Source organism: Syngnathus floridae, chromosome 6, assembly GCF_059516105.1.
Source record: "Syngnathus floridae isolate MCC-2025c chromosome 6, RoL_Sflo_1.0, whole genome shotgun sequence".
NCBI classification, from domain to species: Eukaryota; Metazoa; Chordata; class Actinopteri; order Syngnathiformes; family Syngnathidae; genus Syngnathus; species Syngnathus floridae.
The window spans coordinates 7,359,448-7,384,803 of NC_142418.1; the positions used below are offsets into that span (position 1 = coordinate 7,359,448).

The 25,356-nt window shown below is 41.9% G+C and overlaps 4 protein-coding genes and 1 non-coding gene across 13 annotated transcripts; 3 read left to right on the forward strand and 2 right to left on the reverse strand.

Annotated features, from left to right (window-relative positions):
• Nucleotides 1-663: 663 nt before the first annotated feature.
• Nucleotides 664-8,405, forward strand: impdh1a (IMP (inosine 5'-monophosphate) dehydrogenase 1a). Of its 4 annotated transcripts, none has more exons than XM_088378789.1 (16): nucleotides 664-1,408; nucleotides 2,648-2,746; nucleotides 3,280-3,328; nucleotides 3,771-3,872; nucleotides 3,982-4,056; nucleotides 4,425-4,631; nucleotides 4,711-4,798; nucleotides 4,864-5,063; nucleotides 5,150-5,240; nucleotides 5,329-5,424; nucleotides 5,628-5,771; nucleotides 5,965-6,106; nucleotides 6,190-6,333; nucleotides 6,648-6,731; nucleotides 6,920-6,936; nucleotides 7,326-8,405. In XM_088378789.1, the coding sequence occupies exons 1-16, from the start codon at nucleotides 1,188-1,190 to the stop codon at nucleotides 7,427-7,429; spliced, it is 1,863 nt and encodes a 620-aa protein (XP_088234915.1). In that variant the 5' UTR covers nucleotides 664-1,187; the 3' UTR covers nucleotides 7,430-8,405. The 4 variants fall into 4 exon arrangements, with proteins under 4 accessions (XP_088234915.1, XP_088234916.1, XP_088234913.1 ...); XM_088378787.1 differs by having other exon boundaries at nucleotides 666-1,423; XM_088378791.1 differs by lacking the exon at nucleotides 664-1,408 and adding an exon at nucleotides 1,628-1,779.
• Nucleotides 7,927-15,352, reverse strand: prrt4a (proline rich transmembrane protein 4a). 3 transcript variants are annotated; one of them, XM_088378786.1, is made up of 5 exons: nucleotides 13,201-13,896; nucleotides 12,228-12,311; nucleotides 11,844-12,150; nucleotides 11,630-11,768; nucleotides 7,927-10,463 (listed from the first exon to the last, which is right to left on the reverse strand). In XM_088378786.1, exons 3-5 carry the CDS (start codon nucleotides 12,096-12,098, stop codon nucleotides 8,434-8,436), a joined length of 2,424 nt encoding a protein of 807 aa, XP_088234912.1. In that variant the 5' UTR covers nucleotides 12,099-12,150; nucleotides 12,228-12,311; nucleotides 13,201-13,896; the 3' UTR covers nucleotides 7,927-8,433. The 3 variants fall into 3 exon arrangements, with proteins under 3 accessions (XP_088234912.1, XP_088234911.1, XP_088234910.1); XM_088378785.1 differs by lacking the exon at nucleotides 13,201-13,896 and adding an exon at nucleotides 14,352-15,352 and having other exon boundaries at nucleotides 11,630-12,150; XM_088378784.1 differs by having other exon boundaries at nucleotides 11,630-12,150; nucleotides 13,201-13,895.
• LOC148396252 (transmembrane protein 53) lies at nucleotides 15,014-17,841 on the forward strand. Of its 3 annotated transcripts, XM_088378793.1 has the most exons (6): nucleotides 15,014-15,209; nucleotides 15,358-15,395; nucleotides 15,546-15,586; nucleotides 16,141-16,417; nucleotides 16,487-16,733; nucleotides 16,867-17,841. In XM_088378793.1, the coding sequence occupies exons 3-6, from the start codon at nucleotides 15,567-15,569 to the stop codon at nucleotides 17,226-17,228; spliced, it is 906 nt and encodes a 301-aa protein (XP_088234919.1). In that variant the 5' UTR covers nucleotides 15,014-15,209; nucleotides 15,358-15,395; nucleotides 15,546-15,566; the 3' UTR covers nucleotides 17,229-17,841. The 3 variants fall into 3 exon arrangements, with proteins under 3 accessions (XP_088234919.1, XP_088234918.1, XP_088234920.1); XM_088378792.1 differs by lacking the exon at nucleotides 15,358-15,395 and having other exon boundaries at nucleotides 15,015-15,209; XM_088378794.1 differs by lacking the exons at nucleotides 15,014-15,209; nucleotides 15,358-15,395; nucleotides 15,546-15,586 and adding an exon at nucleotides 15,610-15,804.
• Nucleotides 17,842-17,932: 91 nt separating this feature from the next.
• On the reverse strand, nucleotides 17,933-18,014 carry trnal-aag (transfer RNA leucine (anticodon AAG)). Its single transcript has one exon. It is a non-coding gene; the product is annotated as a tRNA-Leu (tRNA).
• Nucleotides 18,015-18,315: 301 nt separating this feature from the next.
• rbm28 (RNA binding motif protein 28) lies at nucleotides 18,316-25,068 on the forward strand. 2 transcript variants are annotated; one of them, XM_088379401.1, is made up of 21 exons: nucleotides 18,316-18,687; nucleotides 19,184-19,339; nucleotides 19,428-19,588; nucleotides 19,655-19,730; nucleotides 19,816-19,908; nucleotides 19,993-20,064; nucleotides 20,254-20,323; nucleotides 20,703-20,938; nucleotides 20,969-20,998; nucleotides 21,270-21,333; nucleotides 21,401-21,510; nucleotides 21,582-21,655; nucleotides 21,729-21,864; nucleotides 22,025-22,089; nucleotides 22,162-22,320; nucleotides 22,400-22,549; nucleotides 22,697-22,771; nucleotides 22,829-22,907; nucleotides 23,651-23,798; nucleotides 24,317-24,431; nucleotides 24,756-25,068. In XM_088379401.1, the coding sequence occupies exons 1-21, from the start codon at nucleotides 18,570-18,572 to the stop codon at nucleotides 24,891-24,893; spliced, it is 2,325 nt and encodes a 774-aa protein (XP_088235527.1). In that variant the 5' UTR covers nucleotides 18,316-18,569; the 3' UTR covers nucleotides 24,894-25,068. The 2 variants fall into 2 exon arrangements, with proteins under 2 accessions (XP_088235527.1, XP_088235526.1); XM_088379400.1 differs by having other exon boundaries at nucleotides 20,703-20,998.
• The last annotated feature ends 288 nt before the right edge of the window (nucleotides 25,069-25,356 follow it).

Below are 25,356 nucleotides of genomic sequence, written 5' to 3' on the forward strand. Positions count from 1 at the left end.
TGCATAATAATACAATTTTGCAAAGTCTCGTGTTGTACATCAATAATTTTGTGGTATAAAAATATTGAATTTCCAATTGTTGCAATATGAGAGAGCCAGCGAGAGAGAGAGAGAGAGAGAGAGAGAGAGAGAGAGAGAGAGAGAGAGAGAGAGAGAGAGAGAGAGAGAGAGAGAGAGAGAGAGAGAGAGACTAGAGTAAGAGGCTTTTCTGGTTCAATCCCTGGGTAACTGTCACAAGCAGTCACCTGCAGATGATGGTGTCGAGGGCACCCGAGGTAGCACAAATATATATTCTTGCTATATTGTTGACCCTCAGTGAGGTTATGACAATGAGAAATATTTTAGGTAAGGAAGCAGATAAGTCTTACAAAACCCCAAATGTTAAAGCGAATTTTTGAAGATCAAGTGCTAACGTATGCTCTACTAAACAAATCTACCACAACTTTCAACTGAGCCACTTTTTGCTTACAAACGACATTGTGTGATTTGACCTCAAGTCTCATTCATACATCCGTCTCCTTGAGCTTGGCAATAACACGCCCATTCACACCGTGCTAATCCCCAGGAGGTTTCAAGTGTCTTCTTGACCGTTCTCTCCCTCAGCCCAACCGCCTCACTCACCCCGACACACCCACCTCGCTCCATCCCATTTTGCATTAACGCTCCCAATCCTCTTTGAAGCAGAGTGACGTCCGCTACTGTCAGAAACAGACTTAAGCTCCGCCGGCTCCAGGAGAACAGTAGCGTGAAGCTTGTGAGTAGGAATAACCTCAGGAATAACCAATCAGCACTGACATTGTGGGGCGGGAGGACCTCAAGGGAGGACAGATCTCCTGCCGCCTGAGAGTTGACGCCCATCCTCAGCTGCTGCTCATGCCGCCGGGACCTTACAGGGGAAATAAACATGGGTTCCTTGATAACAACTTAAAAGTCTTCCCTAGGATGAACACTAAGAGACTGGATTCAGATTCATCTTTTGAGGACTTAAATTGACACTTTAACTTCATTGAGGTCCTGCTGTGATGGCGGCGAAACAGATGACAGGACAGCTTCAGGCCATGACAGGTGTGCCTGAAAGGTGTTTGTGTGATCACGCACTCCAAGCTTTGGCTATGAATGTGTGCTTCTAATCGCAAGACATTGCTTCGGAGCCGACGTTCCTCGAATGGTCATAGGGTTTTCTTGAGATGGAGGGTCATAATTATGAACGCTTCGGGGACGGGGAGAGGGACAACTATCAGATTGACTACAGGAGGATTGTGGGGGATATGGAACCGGCACGGCCTCGCCCGCTCAGCAGAGACGGGGAGCAGCCCCTCCATCATGGCACCTACGCCCACTCCACAACGCACAGCCACGGGCACGAGACGGCTGCCCAGCGGTACAGCGCCACGCGTATCCAAGCCGGGTATGAGCCAGAGAGGTTAGTCTGCACTGCTGCCTGCACTGACCTGAACATCACTTTGCATCGAAACGTAAAGCAACTTTTTCCATCTGGAATTAGGTCTCTACTTCCTCCCTGAGCCCAAACTCATTCAAGCAAATTAAAGTTGGGGCAGGTGGTCAGCACAAAGTTTCTGGGTTTGGATCTCGGATTTCTCTCTAGACCTCATCACAATCCAGGTTGTCCCGTATCTCTCAACCAAAATCAGATGAGATAGACTCTAGCTTGCTAATGACTCTAATGAGGACAAGCACCCTAGGAAGTGAATGGTATTGCCTTGGGCACCATGACGACCTTGTGATTAGCATATCCACCTCACAGTTCTGACCTTCCAGGTATCAGTAATCCAGGTTTTGAGGCTTGCATTGGTTTTCTGGTTTCCTACAAAAGTATAAAAAAAAAAAAAAAACAGACATTGAAGATTCTATTGTCGATTGTCGCGAATGTGAATGACTGTCCACGTTTTTGTCTGCCTTGTAATGACAAACAATTATATTGATGCTCAATACGATTACTTTTTACTCTTGCAATCAGTGACCCAATAATATTTGTTCTGCAATCCTTTTTTGGCTCCCTGATGTAACTGTGAACTTTTCCCCTTGGTTTGCTTTTGCTTTGCAAATTTACAAGTCTGTTTATCACGCACCTAAATCCTCTTACCCCGTTGAGCTTTCTGTCTTAAGTGTGTTAGAAGGAGTTTCCATTAATGGACAGATTCCTTTTGTTAGCCTTTTCTGTGATGATTTGAAGGAGGATCTGGCACAAGCATGTGTGCAGGACAAAGAAGTCAAGAGAGACAAAAAAAAAAAACATTCTTGCAAGTGGAGTGTCACTTGTAAAGAGGGCAGACCTTAGAAGAGGTGGAAAATCGCTATTAATGTGACAGATTTGCAGTGACTGAAAATTCAAGCGTAATTAACATGATCATTGAGGAAGCGCTTAATTATTTCAATTTTATGTTGCTCAAGTTAGTGTTGTGCACATTTGTTTTGATGGATAGGCTAGCAATTATGTCACTAAATTACTTAATAGAAAAATAATTATCTTGGCTAACTCAAAGGCAACCATTTTTTGTCATCAGTTCAGGTCAGTCAGCGGTATTAAGATTCTGCCACACAACCTTTGTGCCTTTTTATTTTTTTTTTATTTTTACAATTATTCCAAAAAGCTCCACAAATTTTGAGCGTGTGTTTTGTATTTCAGCATGGCCGACTACTTGATCTCCGGAGGCACAGGCTACGTTCCCGAGGACGGGTTGACGGCACAACAGCTCTTTGCCATCGGGGATGGGCTGACGTACAAGTAAGGGATGCCAACGAGGCGTGCGCACCGCAAACATTTCCCCAGCTGACATAGAAAGTGCAACACGGAGTTTTGCACTGTCTTCCATTAACTGTGTAATCTTGTCAGTGATAACATATCTGCATGGGTTTTGTATGGAGGATTATTTTGAGTCGCATACTTTCAAGGATGACTGAGTGCTGAGTGGATGTTAAAAGCATGCGTGTGTGCGCGCGAGAGATAATCGGGTCACTCGTTTCCTTTATGGCTGTTTGCGGGGTTTATCGGTGTCAAGAGGATAAATTCAGAGTATTTCCATTTGGATTGGAAGATTAATGTTTTCAATAAGGGAATCTTTGCATGTTTAGCGAGTTTAAAAGAGACATACTTGTCACAATATCATCTTAATTGATAAAAGGTCTGAGGTAATTTGGTGAAAATACAAAAAAAGCACACTCCAGTCAGTTTTATTTACAGTACATCATGCCAATTCATAACAGAAGTACCGGGTCATTCAAATACATACAATACTGTATTTTGTCTCCCTTTCCCAGTGACTTCTTGATCCTGCCTGGTTTCATTGATTTTACTTCTGATGAGGTGGTGAGTATCTGCAACCATGGACCGCAGTTTATTTAGTGAAAAATCAACCACACTGCATTGTGTCACTCTTGCAATTTGCACCGGTGGTATCGCATGCTTATTATCCTTGCCATGTTTTTCCCTTCGCAAACTCAGCTGGGACATTAAACTGATTTCCAGCACGTCGCATGAGTTGTTGTCTGAAAGCAGATGCTCACTGAAATCGCACACCTGCGTCCCGCAACCTCAAGCTTGAATTTGGTCTCTAATGTTCTGGGGTTGGCTTTTGGATTCATTGCATGTATTGAAAGAAAACTAGCATTTGACTAACAAATGATCTGCAGATACAACTCTGCGATGTGTTTGAAAATGTAATCATCTAGCATCAACGCACACACCTTTGTGACCATGCAATCGTGTGATAAACTCACGTTGTATTGCGTCAATTGCCGCGGTTTTGCAGGACCTAACCTCTGCATTAACACGGAAGATCACCCTGAAGACGCCTCTCATTTCATCTCCCATGGATACAGTCACAGAGTCATCCATGGCCATTGCTATGGCAGTGAGTGCCGCCTTGTGCTTCTGTGGCATGTTTTTGTTCATCCAGTTTATCCATCTGATTGCATCATACTAAAAAAAAGTATCTGCTGTCTCTGTTTGGCCTGGTTCAGTTGATGGGAGGGATTGGAATCATTCATCATAACTGTACAGCTGAGTTCCAGGCAAATGAGGTGCGCAAAGTCAAGGTAAGATATGAATGATACCATTTACCCCATTTACAAGCAGCAAATGAGGTTTTGAAAAATAAATAAATAAATATTAATTTGCACGTTTTTATTCTTGTTTTCCCATTGTTTGGTTTCTTTTCACACTGCTTTTTCCTCCATGGATGTGCTTTTTTGGTCAGGTGTGAATACTCAACAAGACCATATATCATTCTTTGTTGTAGTGTATTTTAGGTTTTCTGGTCATTGTTGAAAAGAAACCAAACAGGGGAAGGTTGGACCACTAAACTCGTTAGACCAGAGAAGACTAACGAAAAACACGACCCTCTGAAAGCATGCTTAAAACCCATTGACGCTTTTTTTACTCTGACATATTTTGTTCTTGTCAGAAATTTGAGCAGGGCTTCATCACGGATCCTGTGGTAATGAGCCCAAGACACACGGTAGGTGATGTTTTCGAGGCTAAGATCCGCCACGGTTTCTCTGGCATCCCTGTTACGGAGACCGGCAAGATGGGAAGCAAGCTGGTGGGCATCGTGACCTCCAGAGACATTGACTTCCTGTCTGAGAAGGACCACGACAGACCCCTCGAGGAGGTGTGTATTCAGCTTATCATATTGAGTTCCAAGAAATGCTAATCTCGTTATTTAGATTCAGTCTGACCTATTTTCATAGGCGATGACAAAAAGGGAGGATCTCGTAGTCGCACCCGCTGGTGTCACGCTAAAAGAGGCTAATGACATTTTACAACGGAGCAAAAAAGGTAAACGTGCTATGGGAGAAGATAAATAATCACGACTTGAACCCAAACATCTTTTACTTTTTTAGGTAAGCTTCCAATCGTCAATGACAGTGACGAGCTGGTGGCCATCATCGCCCGGACTGACTTGAAGAAGAACAGAGACTACCCTCTGGCTTCCAAGGACTCCCGCAAGCAGCTGCTCTGCGGGGCAGCGATCGGCACCAGGGAAGATGACAAGTACAGACTGGACCTCCTCATGCAGGCGGGGGTGGACGTGGTGGTCCTGGTGGGTTTTGACAGCACTTTGATCAAGCTCAAATTTATGCAGTAAATAAAACAACAAGCAGTACATGGGAAATTTCTTCTTACTAGGACTCCTCCCAGGGTAACTCTGTTTACCAAATCAACATGATCAACTATATCAAACAAAAGTACTCTGAACTCCAGGTGGTTGGTGGGAACGGTGAGTTTTTTTTTTTTTTTTTTACTTTACTGAGATCTTCATTTACAGATCATTGTTGGCACTTCTTCACATGGTTGTCTCTTTTTAGTGGTGACAGCTGCTCAGGCTAAGAACCTTATTGATGCTGGTGTGGATGCCCTCAGGGTGGGCATGGGCTGCGGCTCCATCTGCATCACCCAGGAAGGTAAATAATAATGATTTGTGCAAACAGCTAGCATGTAAACAACCATAAACTGTTTTTCATAGGCTCGTTATACAACACAAACAACACACTTTCACATCAGGCTCAGAAATATAGGCTAGCATACTTTGTCTGAATTAATGGCTAGCACACAAAGACAAAGACACCAGAGATGGTCAACTTTAGTTTTGTTTTTGGCTTTATAGTCATGGCTTGCGGGCGTCCCCAAGGCACATCCGTGTACAAAGTTGCAGAATATGCCCGCCGCTTTGGAGTGCCCGTAATTGCGGACGGGGGCATTCAGACCGTTGGGCATGTGGTCAAAGCGCTGGCTCTGGGAGCATCCACAGGTACACGTGCACAATGTAAATTGAACAAGAAAAAAAAAAAAGCAGTTATGAAGGTAACAATGCAGCATTTATTGAGACTGTAATCTGAGAAATCATACGTATTAAATCTGGTAATAATTTGCAGCGGTGTGCAAATGCCATCATTCTGACATTTGTTTCCTCTATTTTTGTTACTATTATTTTCTACACTCAGTGATGATGGGCTCACTTCTTGCGGCGACCACAGAGGCTCCAGGAGAATATTTTTTTTCTGATGGAGTGCGTTTGAAAAAGTACAGAGGAATGGGCTCCTTGGATGCCATGGAGAAAAACAACAGTCAGAAACGCTACTTCAGGTGGGTTTTGGTGGCCTTTTTCTTTCCTGTATAAAAACATGATGTTATTTCTTGACATCATCATCATTTTTATGTGTGTCCAGCGAGGGAGATAAAGTGAAGGTGGCTCAAGGTGTATCAGGGTCAGTCCAAGACAAAGGCTCTATCCAGAAGTTTGTGCCGTACCTCATTGCTGGCATCCAGCATGGCTGCCAGGACATCGGAGCTAAAAGTTTGTCAATTTTACGGTAAGAAAAGTAATAATGAAAGACCAACTGCTGAAGTAGGACACTTATAGTGTGTGCCATCTTGCAATTTGTATGAACAGAAAGTTGCGTGCTTACTCTGTAAGAATAAGATTCAGCATAGTAACAAATTCATTTTGCAATTAAATGACTATTCTTCGCCATTAAAAACTTTTAACATTGACTTCTCGCATCACTTGATGTAAGGTCAAATTCTGAGAACGCAATCATCTGTCATATGGCTTAAACGTAATTGAAACAAAGACAAACATTACCACCTTCTGGATAAAGTTTGGTACTGCTTGTTTTCAACTCAGCTCGATGATGTATTCTGGAGAGCTGAAGTTTGAGAAGAGAACAATGTCTGCGCAGATGGAAGGCGGAGTGCACGGCCTTCACTCGTAAGTTATTTTATGAAACATTTACCCTCAAAGTTTTCATTTTGCATTGTGTGTATTTTTCACCCAATTTGAGGCCAACCACTCCTCTGTTTTGAACTCATCTTATTCAGTCCTATTGATGGATGCAATGGCCATGAAACATCATACTGTCTTCTCTCTTCCTCTTCTTACTCATGCTGTCATATTAGATATTCCTTTGTTCCATGTAAGTACATCATGCTGCTTTTTTTTCTCCATGTTTTCGAACAATCCATGACTTGTTTCTCACTCGCCAAGCCAAGGCACATATTTAAAATAGATACACCAAACAAAAGTAAGTTTACAAAAATTTGAAAAATTAAAAAACACATATATTTTTTTAGAGGTTATTTGTCATTTCTGACCATTTCATTGTTTGACTGTCACTATTTGTTGCTGGCATAGATAGGTGACCAGAGATACATTATTTATTCGAAATGATTAATGACTTTTGTCGAAATTTAATGATCATTTTGCACACTTGGCATAACGGTTAGGAATTATTCGTTTGATATACAAGTACAGTGTGATGATGTCATTATATGCCAATTTTCATACATTTTTGTTCACTTGCAGTTATGAGAAACGACTTTACTGAGGCCGGAGGAAAAGGAAACGCCCGCTCGGGACCGGATGTGCCCACGCCGGCCCTGTTGAGCAGACGAACGACGCCCACGTGAAAAGACTATTAAAGTCTCTCCTTCATATTTCAGCAAGGTTTTACTTTTTACAACACAAGAAGGTAAAATGAGGCTTTTACCTTTGGCCACAATACAATGCGGTACTCTCTTTATAGAGTGAGTTGTTTCCAACTAAATAAAAAAAGTTTCCATAGTTAGAAGCGGACGTTGCTGCCATCAATTTTAATTTTAATACATACAAGTTGAACCTGAGTATAAGTCACCTAACCAGCCACACTCTGAAAGGAGTCCTGGTCTAAACAATCTACTGAGTTCAAGAATTATATTATAATATATTTGTAAAGTTTAGATGATAATAATACTATATTTTCATATTAATTGAACAATCTTATTATTGTTATAGTTTGCAGTGGCATAAAACTGCATTGCATAATAACGAGAGGTGACAATTGTATAGCTGTACCTAATTAAGTGTCCACTGAGTGTGTATTGCCTAGAAACTCAGGTACATAAAAATCAAAACAATTTGTGCTCTGAAATTGTAACAATTTATTTTATCATGAAAGGAAGGCATCACAAACATGTATTTTATTGAAAAACTTTTTTTCTTTTTTGCTTACTGTTGGAGAAAAATCGACATTGTACATTCCTTTATTCGCATCTCACTTGCACAGTTAGGTGCAAATTCAACAGTATGTGCCGTGAAAGGGCCCGTTTTGTGAGTGTACGTGTGTGTGAATGATTGTTGGAATGTGCACATTGATTAAATAGATGACACTGATCGCACACTCTTGTTCTAAGATATTGCTCATTTTATGTAGAAAAAAATATATTAATACATTTCTCTGACAGTGTCAATCAAAACAGAGCATTGCTAGCACAAAAAGACACAATTGTTGCTCTTGTATTTCATTAGATTGCAAAAGTGTACCTAATTTTGTCACGTGAATCATTCACGATGAATGTCACCACCACCTTGAGAAAATATTAAATTAAAAAATCATAAACTCATGAATTACATTTATATATATATGTGTGTAAAACTACAGTTCAATGGTGTCACTGCAAATGCTGAAAGTGTCAATTTGCTTGCAAACATTGACAAACTCTGCCTGCACAGCCAGATCCCATTCCAGTTGCTTGCTGTCGCTAAGGTGTTTAGTCCCCGCCAGTCGTCCAGATCCCTGGCTATCCTTAGAGGTGGCGCTCAAGGTTCGGTATCGTCTGTAGTAAGACAAGTGAGGGATGGCGCGTGGGAGGTTGTTGTGCGCCACGCTTTGCCCTCTGTTGGCCCAGGAATTGGAGCGTAGCTTTCTTGTCTCCTTGGCGTTGCTACACAAGGCCAGCGTTGAACCGGAAATGCTTCCTTTCCAATCAGGCTGCTCTGATGACACCGGTGCTTTGTTGTGAGCTTTCAGTATACCGAGAGATTGGGAAGTTTTAGACTTGTTCTCCTGGTCCAGCTCTCCACAGGAAGAGGTTCGATAAAGACAACTTTCCGCAGAGGCGGGCCCTTGTTTCGATGTGCCTTGTTCAGCAGAGTCCATTGAATGGCTGGAGGAACTGGGAAAGAGTCTCGGCGAGCCAAATATACTCTGAGAAAATAGGGATTCACCGAAGAGAGCCTGGTCGATACTGCGGGACAAGTCTATTGGAGATGGAGGTCGTAGGTCCGCAGTAGAGTCAGCCCCTAAACTCAGAGAGGATAGCTGAAAGTTGACATTTTTTGGCTTGTGCACTGGACTCGCAGGTGTCGGTAGTGAAGTAGTCTGGGATTGGTTTGGTAAAGAGATGTAAGCAAGACCATTTGCGGAAGAATCCACCATCAAACCAAGCGGAAGAACCTCCGACTGTCCCTTTGTCGTGACACCGCACTCTACCATCTTCTGTGGTATGTCGGGTGAATTTGCATGCCCCGGAGAGGGCAAGGACATCCCACGCGAGGGCGAGCTACAGGACAGTCGAGACCAAGACCTCGGCCTGGGATGAGCCTTGAAAGACTTGTTATGACAGAACAGAGGATGCGTGCCGATGAGAGACAAACCAAGACATACTCCGGCCTCACACAGCCGGCATCCGATCTGATATCCCCACCAGGGCCAGGGCAGGAAGCCGTAGCTTTCCACCCCGCCGAAACCAAGAGCGTGTAAGATTCCATAGAGTTGAAGGCCTCCGCATCCTAACAAACACACGGAGGCCCAGACTCCGGCACCTGCTGCTCGCCCCCAATCTTCCACTTTTGCAAAAGGGCAACTGAGGGGATGCGTCAACTCAGGAGATCCGCCGCACTCCCTATTGTCCTCCAGCCTGTAGATGTGTTTGGTGTCCACTTGTACCAGACAGTAGAAGATGACAAAGGAGCTTGAGAGAAAGAGTGCCAAGCACACAAAGACGCCCTGAGGGACAAGGAGGACAATAGCGGGGATGCTGTGAAAGAGCTGGAGAATGCCAATGCAGCCTAGGGAAACACCAAAGTGCACCAGGGATGAAGACAGCAGGAGGCAAGGTTTGGGGAGGGCAGACAGCGAGGGGGAAATGGCCAGTGAAAGGGCAGGATGCTTGCGGGAGCGCAAAGAAAGAAGGAAGAAGGCAAGGGAGAAAGCAGATATCAGACAAGGGAATGGAAGCTGAGAGAGCAGCAGAGAGCTCAGAGGAGGAAGACGGTCTTGATGTCTGTAAGCGTCATAGAGCAAGCCGAAAGCCTGAATTCCTGCGAATCCGCCGAGGAACAAGTGCAGCAGCGCAAAGTAGTGGCTTCCAGATGGACACCGGAATGGCAGGCCCAACAGGCAGACCACTGAGATCAGGCCAAACACTGTAAAGACAGACCCAAGACCGTAGATGTGAGCTTCCCAGGCAAATCCCCACGTGGCGAGAGCGGTGTTCCAGTCCGAGTACAGAGGAACAAAAAGGGCAGGACTATGATCCAGACCGGGATCCAGGGAGTCACTGGGTGGAAATTCATCCTGGTATATGTTGGGAGTCCATGTTGGGATTGCTGTTGTGACCGATGTCCGAAGAGGACCACTTGGCTTTGGGAGTTGCTGGTCATCATCAGCACCTTGGACCCCATCTGTCAAATGACAAGAACAGCTGAGTTAACCATGGACATCAAGCAGTCCTGGGCTATACTGGATTTTTGTTCTGAAAGGTCTTTCTTGCCAGTGCCTGGTCAAGGGAGTGGAGTGGGTGGAGCCTCTGATATTGACCAATTCCGATGTTGATCAGCTCACCACTTGTGGTATGTTGCATGTGCAAATGCATGGCTGATGAGGAGTGACGCATTTGCATGTGACAAAACCCAAAACCTCCCCCACAAAACAAGCTAATTTTAGCATTGCTATAAAAATAGGCGTGAACGTGCTGTAGCTCTTACATATTTTAGAGATTCTGATGAAAACATGTCAAATATTTTATAAACACAGAAACCTTTGAAAGGAGAGACTAAAGGATTTATTTGGACTTGTGAGGATTGACTCCAGGATTGTTGTTGCTATGAAGATGCAGCTTCTCCGGTGATGTACGCTATAGAAATGAAGTGGAGTACGTGATGTTAATCCATTATAAAACAGAACAGGCTTGTAAGTGGGTCACACAGAGAGTGGGGAGCAAGCGCAAGTAACGAGTGCGCATAAGAGTGAGGCAATATCGACTTCTCCGCCGCTCCCATTTTGCCCGGATAGAAATATACTGAGTGGTTGTTGTATGTCGTTGTTATTGAATCATTTCAAAGAGATTCTGACGAGTGATATGCAACTCATCATGAAAAAAAAAGCAATGCTAATGCTCTGTATTTTTAGTGGTTACAAATGGAACGCATCCTAGTTTTGGTCTTCTATCTATTTCTCATCCAACAACACCATGTGATTTTCCTGGGAATAATTACGGATCCCAGGCAGCCTTTTGCCACACAAAAATAAACATTCCTTTTTACACCTATGGAAATTTCAATTTCTTTAATGAATGCATGTTGATGTGGGAGGAAGCAAAATCCCAAAACTCAGAATTGTCATGCAGATATGCTTAACCGCATGGTCACTCTGCTGCTCCAGCTCACCAAGTTAAGCTGCAAAGTAAGTTTAGCCTGGTTCATTAGTGGAGAGTCATACTTCAAGTATGTGCATTTTTTTGTCAAAATAAAATAATGTGTAAGTCATTCATTTTGATCAAGTGTTTTGAGATCATAGTTTATGATATAATTACGGTTAAACCATTAATATAGTCAACTAGAAATGTTACCTCTTTCTGTCTCTGTGTTAGCTCCTCTAATTGGAATCACATAGTCAAAGGCAGCTTTTGATGTTGTTGTAACATTCCTTCCCAATCTGCCATGTGGAGTGCCTTTCTGCTTGTCGGATGTAAGATCTGGAGCGGGTTCCTCAGTTGGGAAAACGTTCAAGATAATGCCATCTGTTGAAGAAGCTAATGATGAGGTAACTTCTGCAGCACTCACAGTCTCTGGTTCCTCGTCCCTTCGATGTGATGGCGTTGTCTCCGAAGCCTCCTCAAGATCACTATATTCACCGAGAGCTCCCTGCCAACCGTAGTCCCAACTCACAGATGGATTTGAGGAACGTCCGAGTATGTTTTCCTCAATTCCAGAATCAAAAGCTTCACGTGAGGATCCCTTGGGATGTTCTCCCGTTAGCAACGCACCATGAAATGAGAGAAGCCATAATAGAAGGTAAAGATTCCATTTAAAAAGCATGGTGAGGCTCTGTAAATTCCCACATCACATCTTGGATTGATAATTTGTCCTCCTAGAGGCAAAATAACCACAGACATTAAAAAACACGAGCACAGCTAGAATAGATTGTAACTGTTTCAGCATTCTTACCTCATCCGGAATCCACTCTGCTGCTTCCAACACTGGATCGCTGCATAACTGCACTCTCACAGCGTAGTGCGCTCTTTTTTGTATCTACACACACACACGCGCACACACACACACACACACACACACACACACACACACACACACACACACACACACACACACACACAGTTGTAGACCCCACCTCTTGCAGATAAGGCCCACTCACTCCACACATTGACAGTTGATCTACATTTTCAATTTACTCCATTTGCATTCAACTCAAACTATTGTTTAAAATCCAAACCTAGGCTTGAGACCCTAATTTGAAGCCCTAACCTGAGTGCCTAACCCTGACATGAAACTCTGTCTTGAGAGCCTAATCCTTGTTTAAAACCCTAACACAAGCAGGAAAGCCTAATTTTGAATCCTGATTTAAAACTAAGGTCAGGGTTTCAAACTAGGGTTTCAATTTGACCTAGGGTTAGGGTTTCAAACCAGGGTTTCAAACTAGGGTCAGGGTTTCAAACTAGGATTAGGGTTTCAAATTAGGGTTTAAAACTAGGGTTAGGGTTTCAAACTAGCGTTAGGGTTTCAAACTAGGGTTTCAAACTATGATCAGTTTCAAACTAGGTTTAAGGTTTCAAACTAGGGTTAGGGTTTCAAACGAGGGTTTAAAACTCAGGTTAGAGTTTCACATTAGGGTTCCAAACTAGGGTTAGGGTTTTAAATAACTAGCCCTGACTTAAAGCCGAGCTAGACATCCTATCTTGAATGCCCAACCCTTGGAACCCTACTTTGAAATTCTTACCCTTTTCAAGCCCCTTATTTGAATGACTAATCCTCGCTTGAAGCCCCAATTTGAAACACCAAGTTGAACCCCGAACTTAAATATTTAACTCTGACCTTGAGCCCTACATTAAAAACCTAATCCAGGCTTGAAAACCTAATTTAAAACTTTGGCTTTGACCGACGAGCCCAAGTTTGAAATCCTAACCTTGTCTATATGTGTGTTCGCGGTCAAGTCAAATCAATCATGTCAGATGACATGACTCGTCAACCGACCGCCACAAAAGCAGGCGGTAGCCAACTGTTGTCTAATGATCAATACACAGAGCTGGATACTATTGACAGCTGATGCTGTTGTGGCCTTTGAGCTAAAGTGGCAGACACGCAAAAGAAGAAAGCTCTCTTTGAATAGCAAAGCATAATAATTGCGTAATAATGGCAGTGGGTTAGGCAGAGGTGTGTGATAATGCTCACATTGTTGCATTTTAAAATTACTATGACTATTATGATTATTGGGGGGCATGTTGAGATGTCGCAGCAGTAGTCTTGTATAGAAGACTGCTAGTACACCGAAACAAGAGACATGAGGCAGAGGTTCTCAAACTAAGATTTACTCTTTGTGTATATTTTTTTGGAATAAAAAAAGTTCTAAGCGCTCTGGTTTTCTTGTTGGTGGTTATACCATGCCTGAAAAAAGTATTATGTGAATTTCATGAGTCTTGAACAAAACATAATTTCAGCCCCCCCTAGAAAGAGAGACAAAAAGTTGTGTTTATCACAACTGAATGCATGAAAAACTCTGAAGAACTCGTGCACAAACTCAAACAGGAAGTCAGTCATTTTGGTTTTGAAAAAACTATTTTGAGTGAATATCATCAGTCAGTGCTTGTATTTTGACAGAAATCTATCTGATTGGGCTAAAATTAGGTATCCTCGACCAATGAGTGACACTGCTTTCTGACGTTAATATGCCCAGTTTTTGGATTTGGCATGAAAAACAGCAAGGATCTATTCATCAGAAACTGGCTCATATGTCGGGTGTTGGGGGGGGGGGGGAATACTGGCCTCGTGGCCTAATTCAATTCCCTGGGATGTTCTAAAATAGTTGTTCTACATAGTCCATAATTTGTGGTCATAATTTGTAACAAGGACAAATGCTAAAAGTGCCTAACGGTCTGTACTTTTGAGCCTATTTTGTCAACGTAAGGTGTGGAAAATACAGATATCAAATGGAAGGAATAAAACTCATAAAAGACTCATGGAACAAAATACAAATACTTCCCACCATTGACAGCAACAGAAACATTTAATGACATTTCAGTGGATTTACACAGCTGGTAAGTGCAGCGAAAACGTGACCTTCCTTCCGTGTGATCCATCCGTTGTTGAGCGAGCCAGGGAGGGTACAGGAAAGCATCAAGCCAGCCGTGAGTAAGGCGACCGGAAAGGAACAATGGTAGGCTAAACACATGAGGTCAGCGAGAGATGCCACCAAATGATCGGTGTCTAATACTTGGTGGTCTAAATCCATTGGGGCTGTTTGGATAAATGGTAATCCTGCAAGACAAAGTGAACAGGGACCCCGGTGGTGGGTGGGGTCCCACAGGGAATGAGAAGAACAAGATGCAACAATAAAGCTGCACAAGCAAAGATAGGGACAACAAAGGGCTTGTGGCAAAATTGGCTTTCTTCATGTAGTTGCCCAAATCTGAAAAATGAAATGACTATATGTAAGAGGTCCCGTTAGGCCACGCAGTTGTAGCTCACTTTGAAATAAAATAACACATTTTTACTTCACTTCGTTTTCTAATGTAATCCTAAATTTGAAACAATCAGCTCTCGCAACATTGGAATTTTTATTATTTTGTTGGTGTTCAAAATATGAGTCACAGGACACCTGGCGCTAAACCTGCAGGTAAACCAAGAGCGATCCAATAAAAGTTTCCGAGGAGAATGTTAAGTGCTACGTAAACTCAACATCGCTCACGTAACCTTGCAGATGAAAGCTTTTATTTTTCTGTTTGTGACGAGTGGGTGACGTCTTGTCATCTTCCTGGCGTGTCGACGCTCAGGTCCAGGAACAAACGTTACGTAAAATTCTTGGCTTTTATTGTGCAAGTCGATATTGTTCAGTTAAACAGTCCTTTTTTAAATTAAAGTCGACAGCTGATTTCACGCTCCACAGCAGTTCAAAAGTCAGAGGACCATCCAAACGAGGCAAGTGGTTATTTATTTTGCGTCCGCAATCTTCCTTCCGTCTCACAACTTTAATGCGTGACAAATCCATATGATTTTGAATAAACTTGTCAAAAGCAGGATTTATTTCGGACGACAGTCTGGTTTCCCTTTCTTTTTATTCTTAAAGGGGGCAGCAGCATTGCGCTTCGGAATAGATGATGCAAGGCAAGGAAGAATGGACTGCACTTGGTGTTATTTGACCTTCATTTTGTCTTATTAGGAAAGCTTTACGCTCTAACAATGCTGCACTTTTACTTGATAACTGGAAACGGGTTCCTTATTTGGGTTTGAACATATTTGTTTTGTTTATTTCAGGGCTAGATCGCGTTCACTGTGATGACCACAAGAAAGAGATGGTGCGTACCTATATCTACAGCTAAGAAACAAAACGATCTCCCAAGCCTTTCAGAATTAAACCAGGGTTTACGGACGCTCGAAGTTAACGCTAAGGAAAGGACGAGTGCTAATGTTTGGGTGTCCTGTCGAGACAGTATCCGAGTCCCTAATAAAAGTTTTTGAACTTTTCGACTGTTAATTAAAGCAAACTCCAGACCGGAGTATCGTCGTCGACAAGGTATACAATCTTTTAAGTCTAAGATGTGAAACACGGGACTCAACATTCATTGAGTTGACCTTCCCTTAACTAATTTTGACTTCCTGGTAATGACTTGTTAACTGTTAACTAACAATAATAAACGCATTAACTATGGTGTGCATTGTAACGTTAATAATAAAAGGGCGGTCAAAGCAACTTTTGACATCCGTAGTTGTCATTTGCAGCAGGTCCTTGACAGTTGGTTGATTTGTTTTTCTTTTTAAAGCGTGCAACCTTTCTCTTAAGTACTTGAAACATCATTCATTCAATTTCCCAGTAATTTCACATTTGTAGTTGACAATAATGTCTCTAAAGCCCTCTGGAGCCTGTTGCCATCAGTCCACCGGCAACTGCATCAGCAATGCTCACCAGGTGCATCTTGCGCCGAAGCTTCTCCAGTCAGCGCCTTGGTAAAAATGTCACCTTCTACATGAGCGAACATGTCGCCTCCACGCCGAGGGATCACACCTGCGAGGACCAGACACCTCTGACAATTATGCTGCCATGGTTGGGAGCGCGTCCCCAGGCCGTGGCCAAGTACTGTGAGCTCTATCTTCGCACCGGCTTTGATGTACTTGTAGTCGAGAGTGAGGTATCTATCCGTCCGCCTCTGTCCATCCATCCATCCGTCCGTCCGTCCACTCATGCTCTTCATTTGCAGGTGCAAGAATTCCTATGGCCTCGCTGGAGTTTGCAACATGGCAAGAAGCTGCTGGAGTTGTTGCACAGTGACCGTTTTGTATCGCGGCCACTCCTCGTGCACGCCTTCTCCATCGGCGGTTACACCTTCTCACAGCTGCTGGTTCTAGTGTCTGAGGACCCGCAGAAATACGAGACACTCACCAAGAGGATAAAAGGACAAATTTATGATAGTCTGGTGGCAGGCTCTGTGGAGTTGATGGCTTCAGGTCAGTTGCACCTCTAGAAATGTACACCTTGCGTTCATGGTGTTGTAGTTTTTTGTAATCTAATCATGTTATTCAGTCAATGGTGTCAGACCGAGTACTGTCCAGTTAAGCAAGCGTTGTCTTGTGTAATCAGGTGTGGCCAAGATCATGTTTCCACGCTGGGAGACGACGGTGAAACAAATGAGCCTCCTGTACTTCAACACGTTCAAGCGCCAAACCACCGACTACTACAACAGGAGCATCCAAGTCTTCTGGAATTCTCCCGTCACCGCCCCCGCTCTATTCTTGTACTGTAACAACGACCCGCTGAGTGATCCGTGTGCGCTGGAGGAAGTAATCGACTTCTGGCGGGGTCGCGGCATAACCCTCACCGCCAAGAAATGGGAGAGTTCCAAACACGCCGGCCACCTGAAGGCCCACCCGCAAGAGTACGTTGACACTCTGGAAACCTTCCTCCACTCGCTCACTCTTGTTCCGCTCAAAGCCAAAATGTAGTTCTCACGCCAAATCTGCTCCAACTTCTGTTAATGGGATGAACTTCTCAGGTTTCAATACTAGCCAAACTATTTCTTTTAAATGCAATAATTGGGAACGGCAAAAAGAGAAAAAAAAACTACTTTCAAGGTGCTGCTCTCTATCTGTGTGATGAAGAATTATTAATCTTTTTAATTACTACACTATGAGATTGCAGTTGTAATTGTAGGAGGATAATGTGGGTGTGAAGCTAAAACTATTTGCATAATTTCACTGCTCAAACCTAGATTTCCAGTGCACAGTTTACTTTAAACTTTTGAATGTTTACTCAAAGTGGTTTGACTACTTAGCATGTTAACCTGTGGAGAATGGAACATGCTTGTGCTATTAGCGCTTATTGCCAGCAATAAGCAATGCTGTTACTGAGTTCCAACTGCACTATTGAGATTGTCAGGAACTGTTTCCCACAGTGGTTTGATTGGTTTCTTGAATTAAATGCAATTGAATGTATGGTGGACGCAATGTGTCTTGAAAACTTTGCTATTTATTTACATTTCCGGTTTGTGAAATATGTCACGCCTTGTGTACTGTACATTATTTCCCAAATAAAATTGGAATGTATACGAGCGTCAAATTTTATGTGTTTTCCTTTACTACTATCAATTTAATTACTTTAAAATGTATAAACGATTGTTTGTAGTCAATTAACGATTACAAAAGTTTATTGGCAGCGGTGGGATTCGAACCCACGCCCCCGAAGAGACTGGAGCCTTAATCCAGCGCCTTAGACCGCTCGGCCACGCTACCCATGACGTAGGAGAGGAGCTAAAAGTGTATATACCCATTGCACTACCAGGGAGCCGCTCGAGCCAGTCAATGCTACTCTCCATGTCTACAGATCCTGTAGTAATAGGATAAAAAATGAGGAATAGAGCACGTTTTACTTGTTTTTGTTCAAAATGTGGCACGAACGAACGACGTTAATGAAACAATGTCCCGTAACTGGACAAACTGAGCAAAATGAAGACGCCACACTCGCTTCACCACCATGGGCGACAGATGGCGATATATAGCAAATTCGTGCGCAGAAATAAACACTAAAGAAGATGCTGTGATGACTTCCGGACAAATCATTTCCAAGATGGCTGCCCACGTCAAGTAAACATGCGACTAAAGTTGGCCGTACTCGTTGCAGACATTGCATCTATTTAACGTTGTATTCGCGGTAATAATTAATATTGTATTGTATATTTAGTGGTTTACTTTTGATGTTTTATTACCGATCGGGAAGTCATACCGTTGCTATTTTTTAAAACCTTGCATTGTCGTGCTAACGTCAGCGAGGCAGAAGAGAGAGCAAGCATGGCAACTCGTACGCTGTTTATCAAGGGGTTGCCGGCGTCAGCTTCGAATGAACGCCTGGAGGGAATTTTCTCCGAGATTGGTCCTGTCAAGCAGTGCTTCGTGGTTAAAGAGAAAGGTGAACTGGTCCTTCTTTGGCCTATCAAACTAGGATTGTAAATGAGAAATAAAGGGAATATTATATGGGATTAACCGAATAAATCATTAAATAGAAGGTTGGCTCTTAATGTGAAATTTGAACATAGTTTGAATTTTAATTCAAACTGTACTAAAACGATTACATTTCAATTTCAAGAAAACACACTGGTAACTTGCTTAACGAGTGTTTTTAGTTATTATTTTTCCATGCCTCGATGAATGCAGACTGATAATTTTGCTTTTTATTTGGAAAACAGTAAGATACATTTTTGTGAATTTTCTGATGGACTGAACAAAAAAATTAATCCCAATCATTTTAGGTTTGTGCATATTCTATACTGTGTGTTTGAAATAATGTCCTGGTTTTATATCCAATTTATTAATAAATTGACAATAATCAGCAGATTAATCGACCAATAAAGTAATCGTTAGTTACAGCCCTAGATCTATCACATGCCTGTCTTTTTCTGAACTAGGTGCAGAAACATGTCGAGGATTTGGCTATGTGACGTATGCCATGGAGAAAGATGCACAGCAAGCGTTGAAAGACATAAAAGATTACGATGGAAAGAAGCTTTTTGTTTCGGTGGCCAAGAAGAAATTGAAGGACAAACGGGACGAAAAGAAAAAAGGTGTGCATGATGCCCCCGAGCTTCTTAAACGCATAGTAATATCTAATACTGATGTATTTTCTGGTTTTTTTTTTCTTCTGATATTCAGTTACAAAAGAGCCAGATGCGGCAGCGGCAGCGCCAGCAGTGCCAGCAGTGCCAGCAGAGCCAGCAGTGCCACAGCCACCAAAGGCAACTGAGGAAAACTTTAAAAACATCAGGAAAACAATCCTGAAAGCTCGACTCATTATTAGGAATCTCAGTTTTAAGGTACATCTTGCTTCTTTCACAGCTCATGTCAGAAGTCTTTCGGTGACATGATGTTTTGTCTTGTAGTGCTCTGAGAAAGATCTCAAGCAGGTTTTCGGCGAATTTGGAGAAGTGCTTGAAGCCAAAATACCTCTCAAGCCTGGTAAATGTGATAAAATGTGCTCATCTGAACATATGAGGTACACTTGACTTTTTTCTTACTGACTTTTTTTTTTGCCTTTCAACAGATGGTAAGATGCGGGGTTTTGCATTCGTCCAATTCAAAAATGTGTCCATGGCATCCAAAGCGCTTCAAGCAATGAACCTGAAGGAAATTAAAGGTATTTCTTATTTATATCTTGAAGTAACTGTATTTTTCAACATTCTAAGGCTGCATTCATGTTGGCTCGCTGTTTCATTTTAAGGCCGCCAAGTGGCTGTCGATTGGGCTGTGCCAAAAGACAAGTATGTTGCTATGCAGGGGACATCCACTAAAGGTAGAGATCTTTGTTACATTTCTAATTATGTAGCCCTTTTCATAAATGTTGTCAATAACAGGTTACTTTCGGGTGGCAGAATGTGAGGAATTTGAGTGATGACAGCTAATGCGCAAAAATACTGCTAGCTATACTTCAAAAGGTTTAGGTTTGTTTCAATTTCCTCAGATAAATTTGTTGATTCCACAGAGACTACAACGAACAATGAGGCTGGCGCTGAAGACAAGGAAGAGGAAAAGCAAAAGGCAGTCAACAAGAAGTAGGAGTCTCAAATGCGTGTCACCAAAATTAGAGGAATTCAATTAATAAATTATGACAATCTACTACCCTCTGCTGTTGACCGAAAGTGATATCAACGTGCCCTTTTGGCTCGCAATTACCAATGTAATGTGGCCAAACTTTGCCAGCACTTTTGGTCGACAGCAGGAGGCGGTGCTTGATAAAATGAGAAGGATGATAGAGCTGCATTAATTGTCTTAATTCTTATTCCACCAATGATGGTCCTGGGTGTCAGGAAAAAATTGCTGCTGGATTTAATTTTCACTTGTGGAGGCAGCACTATCATTACTCTGCTTATCAAGTCGTGAATGTATGTTCTGTATGCTTAAGTCGCTTGTATTGGTTGTGTGTGCCTACAGGGTCAATACAAAAACATCTGCATCACAGAGCAAGGAGTTAATGTCAAATGCCGATGATGATGATGATGACGATGGTGAAGATGCTCAAGATGAAGAAGATGAAGAAGAAGAAGATAGTGAGGTGGAGGATGAAAAAGATGACGATTCCCAGGAGGACGATTCGGATGAGGATGAAGATGAGAATGATTCGGATGAGGATGAAGATGAGAATGATTCGGATGAGGATGAAGATGAGAATGATTCGGATGAGGATGAAGATGAGAATGATGATGAGGAGTGCAATGGCCACCAATCAGGTATAGTTGATATTTTACAATGAACAAATAAAGGAACACCACTCTAATACACTTTTCTCATGAAAAAAATCACAACGTATTGAAAATGGTATGCCAAGAGTGAACTGCGTCATGATCAATTCGTTGCGGTGCCTCCTCCTTCTGTTGTGCGTAACTTGACCACTAGGCGGCAGTATTATACAGTCAAGCAACACAAAATATAGGTGGACAGCACATTGAAGTTGTTTTAAATAGTGGGTAAAAATCTTAATCATTCTTCTATTTGCACTAGCTCAAAAGAAGTCTAAGACAACACTTCCCTCAGATGTGGGGCAAGGCAGAACCGTTTTCATCAGGTTTGCTCTTTTTTTCTTCTCTTGGTTGTTGTTAATCTCCTTCACTCAGACTCTTCTTACTTTTCAGAAATTTGTCATTTGATACTGAGGAAGAAAACCTGGAGGAACTTCTGCTCCAGTATGGGGAAATCAACTACATCAAGATTGTTTGCCATTCAGACACGGGCCATTCGAAAGGTTGAGCCAAAAGTGATTACTTGGGACGCACTCTTTCATGTTCTTCACTTGACTCGGCTGTTTTATTCCAGGTTGTGCCTTCGCTCAGTTCAAAGCCAAAGAGGCGGCGGACAGATGCATCAACACAGCGCAAGATACAGCAGAAGTAAGCATTGGATTTTTTTTTTGCCTCCAGTGTCACATTGTCACCTTTTAATCATGTCTGTGCCTCGTCGCAGGATGGTGGAATTCGACTGGACGGGAGGAAGCTGCTGATCGTGGCCGCTGTGAGCAGAGATGACGCTGCCAAGCTGAAGGACAAAAAGGTCAAAGTGCAAAAAGGCACCAGGAACTTGTATCTGGCCAGAGAAGGATGTGAGTTTTTTTAAATATATAATTTATTCCATATGAATTATTTAATTTGAACATTTGTAACTATTTTGAAATAATTAGTACGAATACATCTAAACATTTAAAAATTAAATCTCAAATTGAATTGAATTTAACTACATATTAATTTGATGTCTTCCTTCAGTGATCCGTGCCGGAAGCAAGGCGGCCGAGGGTGTGTCCGAAGCAGACATGATCAAGCGAGCCAGAGTGAGGGAATGCTCGCAAGAGGATGAACATTTTTGGCTTTCATTCATTCCTTTAATCGCCATGTATGTGTAGTTTGAAGATATAAAAAGGGCCAAGCTGAGGGACATGAGCGTGTTTGTCTCCAAGAATCGTCTGTGCGTCCACAACCTACCAAAATCTGTAGACAACAAGAAGCTGCGCGCACTCTGCCTGCAGGGGTTCGCCAGCGTCAAAGGCGTCAGGATACCAGAGGTGAGTTTAACAAAATGTCCACAAGAGAGCAGTCTTGTTAATTTTCCTCACCAATATGTATTTACATGTTTTCTCCCAGTGTCGCGTCATGTATGACAGGAAGCCCGAGAAAGGTCAGGTGACGGGCACGTCTCTGGGCTATGGCTTCGTCCAATTTCAAGACCACGAGCACGCTCTGTCCACGTTGCGCTACCTCAACAACAACCCCAACATCTTTGGCACACTCAAGGTTTGCCTCAAGGTTTCTTTAGGGTGGGGTGTGAATAAAAGTATATACTATAAGATATGTAAACATGGAGAATTGATAAGCATCAGCAGGCATGACGGCGCCTCGTTGATTAAGTAGTGTATTTTTTTATGATTTGCCACATTCCAGAGACCTATTGTGGAGTTTTCCCTGGAAGATACCCGCAAGCTCAAGCTCAAAGAAATGCGACAGCAAAAAAACAAGGTGAGCTTATTGCGTGTGTTTTTAAACTCAATTGATTAATTGATTGTTTTTTTTCAGGAACAGAATTTCAGGAAACAGGGTGGAAAAGGCAAAATGACACCTCAGGCGAACAGAGACTGGAAAGGAACCAAACAAGGTAGCTCTAGAACAGTGTCACTGATTAAAAAAAAAAAAAAAAAAATTACATTAATAAACACAAGCAGAAAATTATTGCAAGAATTAAAAGCTGTCCATTTTCTGTATTGTACAATCCCAGTTGGGTCATGTAATGAAGCATCTCCCACAATGGACCGATTGCCAGTTAACAACAGGACAAAAAGATGAAGTAAAAAAGTGAATAAAATAATACTGTTGAAAAAGTTAAAAGAATTGTGCACTATTAAAACACACGTATTTTGTTAATTGGGTAAATGCAAAATGATACATAATTATATTACTAAAACACATGAGAGAATTAGGCCAAATCATTGAAATGTGTATTCATGTAGTAAAATATTTTTATATAATAATTTAATGAAACAAAATGTAATAAGTTAATGTAAAAAAGTAAATATGTGAATGTTATAAAAAGTAATGAATCCACTTAGAAAATAACATTGAAGATAGGCACTTATATGTAGATGCACGTAAAATACATAATACATACATACTGTATATGTATTTTTTTTAAATGTACACACAACTGGGACAAAGGTTTTAAGAAAAATACTGAATGACTCAGATGAAGACCCTGAAGAATAATTTGAACCTCAAAACTTCATAGATGAACACACTCTACATTTTCTTGCATTATCACTTCCTGTATGTCTTATGGGCAAGTGTCCTGACACGTTTGCCCATAATGTCCGTCTCTTGGCCCTGTTCAATCTGCTCTCGTAGGGTCGGCATCAGCTCCTCACAACAAGCCAAAACCCAACCAGCACTGCGGTTTCCTGACCAAGCCCGAAGTGGAGCACGTGGAACTGGAGAACGGAAAGAAGCGGAGGAAAGTGCTGCCCTTCCCGACCCACCGAGGACCCAAGATCAGGTACAGTTGTTGCAATATGCAGGGATGCTCCAATTCTGAAAGCAGAATTGTTTTTATGGCATCACGTCAGACGTTTTGTTCTTTGTTTTTCTTCTTTGTCTCATCTTTTGTATATACGCCTTTTATATAATGCTCACTAGGGCGCAGACTGAGACAGCAAAATAGCTGAAATGTCTTGTGCTCCAGCCTACATTTATAAGTGAAGTGTGTTGCAAGAGTGATAGAGAAAATATGTAAATTAAAGTTTATTTATCAGGAATGACTACTTGTTAGTGGTATTTTTATTCAACAGAAGAGTGTTTTGTGAGAATGTTTGATTAAGCTGAATAACCTTTTCATTGCACTTGCAAGAAGTAATGGCGCTATCAAGTGTTGTTACTCAATACCGATGAGTACTCATTTGGAAGTATTATAGTAACCGAACACGGTCTGAAAAAAAGTGCTTTCTTTGCATCCATAGTGATAAATTGTTGACAAACTAAAGAGCTGACTCCTTACGAGCTTTTGGACTCTTCCAGAGCGCGTGACAAAGGGAAGCAGAGGGCTCCGCCTCCCAAGAAAGCTCAGCATGGAGTCAGTAGAAAAGGGAGGCAAACGCAGCAAATGGAGAAGAGCACTCGAAGAGGAAATCAGGTTTATAAAGCACCTTACCTATATTTTAGAATCAACATTTTTTTATGGAGTACTATCAATGTTTTTGTCTTAAATCCTGAATTTATCCTTAATTATTTTGTATACTGGATTTATTTTCTAATGTGTGCCCCCTTGAAAATGAGTCGATAATGGCTGTCTTTGAAACAAACAAGTAAATTAAAGAATGTGTATAAAAATATGTAGCTAGCAAATGTATTTTCATTAATTTTAATTAAGTTATCTGCATAGTTATTCGGCTTGGTAACAATGTTTTGAATGAGAGTAAATATACATTTTATGTTTTTTTGTTTACTCTCATTGTAGACTAAAGGAGCAATGAGGAATTCGAGGAACAGGGGCAGTGATAATTTTGACAGAATGGTGGAACAGTACAAGAAGAAAATTCTCTCCAACAGCGAGAAAGGCTCCGGTATGAGAAAAAACAAATGGTTTGATCACTAACCTCATGTTATTATTTAGAATCAATTCCAAGACACCGATTCACAGGTTTTCTGTCATAATTGTATACCTTTTTTGTATGGACTCCATATGTTAAACTATTATGAAATGCCCTGTCGCATAAAAAGTGTGTTTATTGTAAATGTAGGTTGTCTTTATATTAAAATTGTGGAATCAATTGGCTCTGTGTTCATCATGACCTCGATTTGACAAGCCAATTTTGTCGCGAGATCAGAGGAGAGGGCGATGGAATAATGATTCTCTCTGCCTCACATTTCTGAGAATCGCTGTTCAAATCGCAGGTTCAATTTTCCTATGTGGAGTTTGTATGTTCTACCCGAGTGTTTTCTCAGCTTCCTTGTTTGTCTATAAATGCCCTGCGATTGGCTGACAGTATACCAGGGAAAGCCCCACCTCTCACCCTGTCATCAGTGAGATCTGCCTCACCCAAATGAAGTGCTACAGA